The sequence below is a fragment of the Uloborus diversus genome, chromosome 2 (genome assembly GCF_026930045.1).
Source record: "Uloborus diversus isolate 005 chromosome 2, Udiv.v.3.1, whole genome shotgun sequence".
In the NCBI taxonomy this organism is placed as follows: Eukaryota; Metazoa; Arthropoda; class Arachnida; order Araneae; family Uloboridae; genus Uloborus; species Uloborus diversus.
Genome location: NC_072732.1, coordinates 101,288,686 through 101,295,774, shown reverse-complemented (window position 1 = coordinate 101,295,774; position 7,089 = coordinate 101,288,686). Strand labels below are relative to the sequence as shown.

The following is a 7,089-nucleotide window of genomic DNA, read 5'->3' as shown; positions in this document are numbered from 1 at the left end:
TGCCGGGACTGCAGTGAAGTTATTTGATTTGTATTTAAAAGTTAAGAACTTTGTTGAACTGTCTAAAACAAATGAAGATATTCAACCTAAAATGTCAAAAAGTGTAGAAAATTTATGTAAAAAGCGAGCTGTAATGCGAGCTGCTGTAACAAAAGCAGTAAATAAGCTAGAAACAGAATTGGCAAAGAGTGAGGTGGATGCAAACATCGTGGAAGAACTTGTAGAAATATTAACTTTAAAATTTGAAATGCTAAGCGCTGTAGATAGCGAACTAGAAGCTAATTTTGAACCGAACGAACTCGAAAAAGAAATTGAAACTTCGGAAGAATATCGCGAGAAAGTGACTGTTTGGAAGTTTCGAGCTACTAAACGAATTAATGAAATGCGTCAGAATTCGTTGGAAGTCAGTCGCATCAGCGAAAATCAAACTAGAAGCTTTGAAACAAGCAGCAACAGTACTATACGAGTTAAACTTCCGAAATTGACTATCGCGAAGTTTTACGGAGATGTGAGCCAATGGTTAACATTCTGGAACAGTTTTGAATCTGCGATACATAAAAATGAACTTTTGAATAATGTTGACAAATTCAACTACCTAAAGGCATATTTAGGTGGAACTGCCATGAACACAGTTGAAGGATTTCCAATTACAGCTGAAAATTATGATAACGCGATAAGAGCATTGAAGGACCGATATGCTGAAACTGACTTATTAATTAGTGCTCATATGAATAATATCATCAATATGCAACCTCTTAGAGACTCTAATGATGTTCGTGCATTTCGAAGATTTTATGACAACTGTACAACGCAAATACGGTGTTTAGAAGCATTAGGTTTGTCATCGGAAAATTACACTAGTGTATTATGCCCCCTGCTATTAAAAATCCTTCCTGCGGATTTAGTTTTAGAATATAGCAAATTAGAAAGTAATACCCATTCAAATCTGACAAACTTACTTGATTTTCTGTCAAAATCTTTGATGTCGCGAGAAAGAGCAATGCATATTATGTCAGTTAACATAAATCAAATTTCCGCCAACGAGACTTTCGCGCCACATAGGCAAAATACTGTCGAAAACCGTGTTAGAAATGATTCAAGGAAGAATAGGAAACAAATCGCTACCGCGTCTGAACTGATTTCTACAGATGATATAGAAAATCCCAGAAAAATTAAATGTGTATTCTGCGATTCATTTACCCATTTCAGTTCTGAATGTGAATCCGCTAGTAATTTATCGCTAGAAGAACGGTAAAATATCCTGATGAAAAAGGGAGCGTGTTTCAAGTGTTTAGAAATTAGGAAGCATATTTCTCGGTTTTGTAAAGCAAACGTAAATTGTAAGCATTGTAAGGGAAAACATTCTTCTTTAATGTGTTTTACTAAATATAAGCAGAAACTTAACGTAGATAAGAATGTCCCTCCTGAAAATTCCGTCCTCTCAAACCAATCTTCGTCGAATGAAGTTTATTTGCAAACTTTAATTGTGCGTATTCGAAATCAAGGTTTAGAACATTTACTGCGTGTAATTGTCGATTCAGGGTCACAAAAGAGTTACATTTCGGAATTTGCTGCAAATAAAATGGGGTTAAAGAGTTCGGGAACTGAAATTGTTAAGCATGGGCTTTTTGGAGGGATAGAAACTACAGAACAGCATAATCGTTATTCTGTGCTCTTGAGTAGTCTTGATCGGAAGCATAGTTTTCAAATTGAAGTAATGGATCAGAAGAAAATTTGCGCTTTTATTCCGAAGGCTAAGACAGGTCAGTGTATTAAAATTTTGAAGCGGGCTGGTATATTTTTGAGTGATATATCGTCAATGAGTAAAACATGTTTGTATGAAGAAAATAATAATGAAATACACATGTTGTTAGGAGCGGATATAGCGGATAAATTATACACGAATGGAATCAGACATTTTTCGAACGGTTTAGTTGCTGTTAAAACTAAGTTGGGATGGACACTCATGGGAAAAGACTCAAATAAAGCTAACGTAGATAACTCACTGTTACTGTTATCTCTTCATGTTAATGACGCTAAAATAAATGATTTGTGGAATTTAGATTCTTTGGGAATTCTTGATCCAAGTGAGAAAATAAATAAAAAAGAAGCCCAAGAATTGGCGTTAAAGCATTTTAGAGATACAATAGGAAGGCAAGAGGATGGGAGATATATTGTTTCTTTACCGTGGGTAAAAGATCCTCATTTGCTAAATGATCATAAAAATTTGGCAGAAAAACGTTTGAAAAATACGGTAAAAAATCTTAAATATACAAGAAACTTAGGGGACTACGAAAATGTCTTTTGTGAATGGGAAACAGAGGGAATAATAGAAAAAATTCCAGTTTCAGAAAATAAAACTGAAACTGCTTCTCATTATCTCCCACACAGAGCAGTAGTTAAGGAAAGTTCGACTACTAGAATTCGTCCAGTTTTTGACGGATCCGCTCATTTACCAGGAGGTTTATCTCTTAATGATTGCATCGAGAAAGGGCCTAATTTGATAGAATTGATCCCTACCATCTTAAACCGTTTCAGGATTGGAAAATTTGGAGTGGTTGCTGACATTCGTAGAGCTTTTTTACAGATAGCTTTGCAATCAGCCGATACGGATTTTTTGCGTTTTTTGTGGTGGGCAGAGGGCAATCCAGAAAAGACACTAATTTATCGCCACGCTCGTGTCGTTTTTGGCGTAAGTTGCAGCCCTTTTCTTCTGGCCGGTACACTTGCTTACCATCTCGATCAAGCCCCAGATGAACTTAAAGAAACTGCTCAAAAACTTAGAGATTCTCTTTATGTGGATAATTGTGTGGCTAGCGTAGACAGCGTAGCAGAATTAGAAAATTTCCGTGAAAATTCTTGTAGGCTTTTATCATCCGCAAAATTTGATCTTAGAGGTTGGCAGAGTAATGCATTAATTCCTGAAATCGCTAACTTGGGAAAAAGTGAACCGGTGTCGGTTTTAGGACTTTTGTGGAACACCGCTGAAGACACGCTGTCGTGCGATGTCAGAAAAATAACAATAGATGGACCAATCACAAAAAGAACTATTTTGTCCGTTACACATCAAATTTTCGATCCGATTGGTTTTACTTGCCCAATAACTTTGATACCCAAAATAATTTTACAAGAATGTTGGAAAATCAAAGCTTCGTGGGATTCTCGGCTTCCCGATGAATTAGTGAAGCGTTTCGAAAAGTGGAAAAATGAGATTGCAAAATTGTACAGTCTAAAAATATCCCGACGTTTATCCAAATTGCCATTTACTCTTAAAGACATAACTTTACACATTTTTTGTGATGCTTGCAAGACATCTTATGCTACGTGCATATATTTTAGAGTGGAACAGGTTGGATCCCCAGTAACTTGTCATTTGATTGCCGCTAGAGCTAGAGTTGCTCCTTTAAAAAAGATTACGATTCCTCGTCTTGAACTTTTAGCTTGTTCGATTGGAGCTAGATTAGCAAACACCATCATATGCGACTTACGTCTCGAAGCCGTAAAAACTGTCTTTTGGTCAGATTCTATGGATGTGCTATTTTGGATAAAAAAGGAAGGCCCGTGGGCAACATTCGTAGAAAATCGTGTTCAAGAAATCAGAAGACTGACAAAAATTGAACAGTGGAGATTCGTACCAGGAGTAATGAACGTAGCTGACATTCCGTCCCGAGGATGTACCTTAGGAAAGCTATTGCGTACGGAATGGCTGTGCGGACCGGACTGGTTGAAGAGATCTGCCGAATATTGGCCGAAAGACGAATTTCTGCCTGACATGGAAGTAGTGAACGCAGAAAAGAAGAAAGTTATAATCACAGCTACTAACTCCGAAGATAAGGGAAAATACTACTACAGATATTCTTCTTACGTTAAACTACTACGAATCACCGCGTGGATTTACAGATTTGTAGAAAATTGTAAAAAATCCAAAAAAGATAGACGATTTGGTGTTCTTGACAGTAAAGAGCTTCAAAAGGCTGAACAAGTAATTTTAAAGCAAATTCAATCAGAAGCTTTTGGAAGAAATCCTGACGCTAGATTAAGATCGATCAATACAATCGTAGGCGACGATGCCTTGATTCGAGTGAAAACGAAGATATTTTTTAGAGATGATGACATGCATTTTCGGCTTCCAGTTGTACTTCCCTCCGAACACCCGGTTGTCCTTAGTCTCATTCGGTGGAAACATAAAGAGTTAGGACATTGTGGCGTACAACTGCTTATGTCAGCGCTTCGAGAAAAGTACTGGATTTTGAAGAGCCGGAAAACCATTAAGAAGGCAATCAAATCCTGTATTGTGTGTCGAAGATTCAACTCTAAACCGCCCGAAGTTCAGGAAAGTGTTTTACCGGAAAATCGTGTAAAAGATGCATCAGTTTTCGAAATTCTAGGAATAGATCTAGCAGGACCTTTGATCCTCAAAGATAACTCAAAAGTTTGGATTTTGATTTTCACCTGTGCTGTTTTTAGAGCTGTTCATGTTGAGATGTTGACTTCAGTGTCTACAGATAACTTTCTTTTGGGGTTGAGGAGATTCATCGCGAGAAGAGGCAGACCGTCAATTATCTATTCCGATAACGGTAAGAACTTCGTTGGCGCAAAAAATCAATTAAACAAGATTGATTGGAAAAAGATTCAAGATGAAACTACTGCTTCATCTATTGCTTGGATTTTTATCCCCCCTTCTGCTCCCTGGTGGGGAGGATTTTGGGAAAGGTTAGTAGGAGTTTTGAAGAGAATTCTAAGAAAAGTTTTGGGTCGAACATCATTGAATTATGAAGAGATGTTAACAGTCCTCTGCGACTGTGAGAGTATCGTAAATTCGCGACCGTTGACTTACGTAAGTGATGACGTTCAAGATCTTACCCCGATTACCCCTTCTATGTTTTTGCAAGAGATTAGAGAAATCGGTGTTCCAGACTTAGATGCGCTGGATCATCAGAAATTAAATAAACGTCACGCGTATACACAGAAAATACGAAAAGATCTCCGTTCGAGATTTCGAGTGGAATATCTCGGGCAGTTGCGACAACCTAGGACTACTAGAAATAATTCTCCAGTTCTAAAAGTTGGTGATTTAGTTATCGTGTGGACAGATAACTGTAAAAGAATTGACTGGCCACTCGGAAGAGTTCTAGAAGTGTTCACAAGTAAGGATGGATGTGTGCGAGTTGCTAAAGTCAAGACAAAAACGGGTGTCTTCATTCGTCCTGTTAAAAAGTTGTGTTCTCTGGAGTTGGGAGCGGTGTCATCTTGTGAGCTTCAAAAGTTAAAACCCCCTCCTGTGACTGTTCTTGAGGATTTGTGTTGCACCACCACCACCAGTTCATCACCTAGCCTGACAGCATTGAAGTTGAGTTCCGGAGTCCCGAGCCCTGAACTCAAGGTGGGGAGTGTGGAAAACGCCCAAGAACTGAACTGAACTGAGTAGTTAAGTTTAAATAAATTAGCCGGACTCGCGCACCTCGTAGCAGTTCTTATAGCAGTATGTAATATTCAAAATTCTGGAGATTTTATTTTCGAGAGAGTTCGTTGCCGATATCTTCATTATGTTGTGTTTATTAATTAACAAGTTTTTATTTGCAACTAACATTGTAGTTTATTGTGCTGTAATTAAATTTTTCTAAGTTAAAAAGTTCAAGTGTTTGTGTCACAATTTCTACACGAAGGAATATCTGAAGACTTCAGTACAAATGATTTCATTGCCCCGCGACTTTTGGAAGCGTTGAAGAAGTTAAATAGATGGTAAGAGTTTTTAAATTTAGAAACTTACTTTGGCGCGCAACAATCATATTCTATGATTTTCAGAGGTAATTTTTTCTTGACTGGAATAGACTGTACGTGTTACTACATACGGTCAACTTTCAATAACTCGAAGTCCCAAAGGACCGGTTAAAACGTTCGAGTTATGGGAAGTTTCCACAAGTCTCAAGAGTTAGGGTCCCAATAAAAACTTCGAGATAAAGGAATATTCGAGTTATAGAGATCCGACTGCAGTTAAAATATTCCTAGATAGATGGCACTAAAAACAGAGTAAATATTTCACCACTTCACTTTGCCCGCTATTTGACTTTGCCCCCACATTCCCCGACTACGAAATTATGCATGGCATTTTTCTCAAACATTACAAATAATAATGGATTTTACGAGGCTAATTTAGTGTTCGAAGACAATATTAAATTGAGCGGCGAATTATAAATTTTTATTGCCTTCTATTGCGCTCCCCCAGTTTTAACATTTTCTTTTTATGAAGTATTCATCTTCTAATCTAATGATCGATGAATACGTAACTTTAACTTAGCGTTTTATAGTTGAGCATTCTATCAAAAATACCCAAAGAGGAACCTCGTGCCTCTAGCTTTGGGCTCCGTGCCAGCTTTCGCTGGAACAGAAAGTCGTTCTGGAATATTCGAAACATATGGAGAGGAGAGAAACGAAGCGCAGTTTTCGGTCGGAAAAAAAAAACCGTTTATTTTTTTTTTACCTGTTTTTGGTTTTATTTATTTATTTATTTATTTATTTATTTATTGAAAATAAAGATGTACTTTATTCAATCTTCAACGTGTCTTCAATTTTTTTCCACCAAATTTAATGCCATTGTAAAAGAGAAAAAATTAGGACTGCGGAGTCGGAGTCGAACTAATTTTGAGGTAAAGAAGTCGGAATGGGTGTCGGGAGTTGAAAGCTTAAAATTTCAAGAGTCGAAGTCGGTCAACTCCCCCCGAAAGTTCGCAACTCTGCCAGTGCTTGCGGAGTCAGAGTCAGAGTCGGATTGATTTTGAAGTAAAGGAGTCGGAGTCGAAGTCGAAGGATCGAAAATTCCCGGAGTCAGAGTCAGTCATTTTTTCTTCGACCCCGCAGCCTTTGAAAAAACATCATGAAAATCATAAATATGAGTAAAAACTTAATAAAATATAAAAAATATTTTAACGAAGAACGCAGCGATTTTTGACAGCAGCTCAAACAGAAACGGTAATTAACTTAAATTTAATTTGCAAAATGCTTTATTTACATTTACACGTGCTGTCCTGTTGTAAAAATAAAATCTATAAACAAGAGCAATATTCTATAGATGTAATTTTGATGATGAGG

At 37.3% G+C, this 7,089-nt stretch overlaps 1 protein-coding gene across 1 annotated transcript; it reads left to right on the top strand.

The window, feature by feature from the left end:
* Positions 1–4,780: 4,780 nt before the first annotated feature.
* Positions 4,781–5,419, top strand: LOC129216455 (uncharacterized). Its single transcript, XM_054850668.1, has one exon. The coding sequence runs from the start codon at positions 4,781–4,783 to the stop codon at positions 5,417–5,419; it is 639 nt and encodes a 212-aa protein (XP_054706643.1).
* The last annotated feature ends 1,670 nt before the right edge of the window (positions 5,420–7,089 follow it).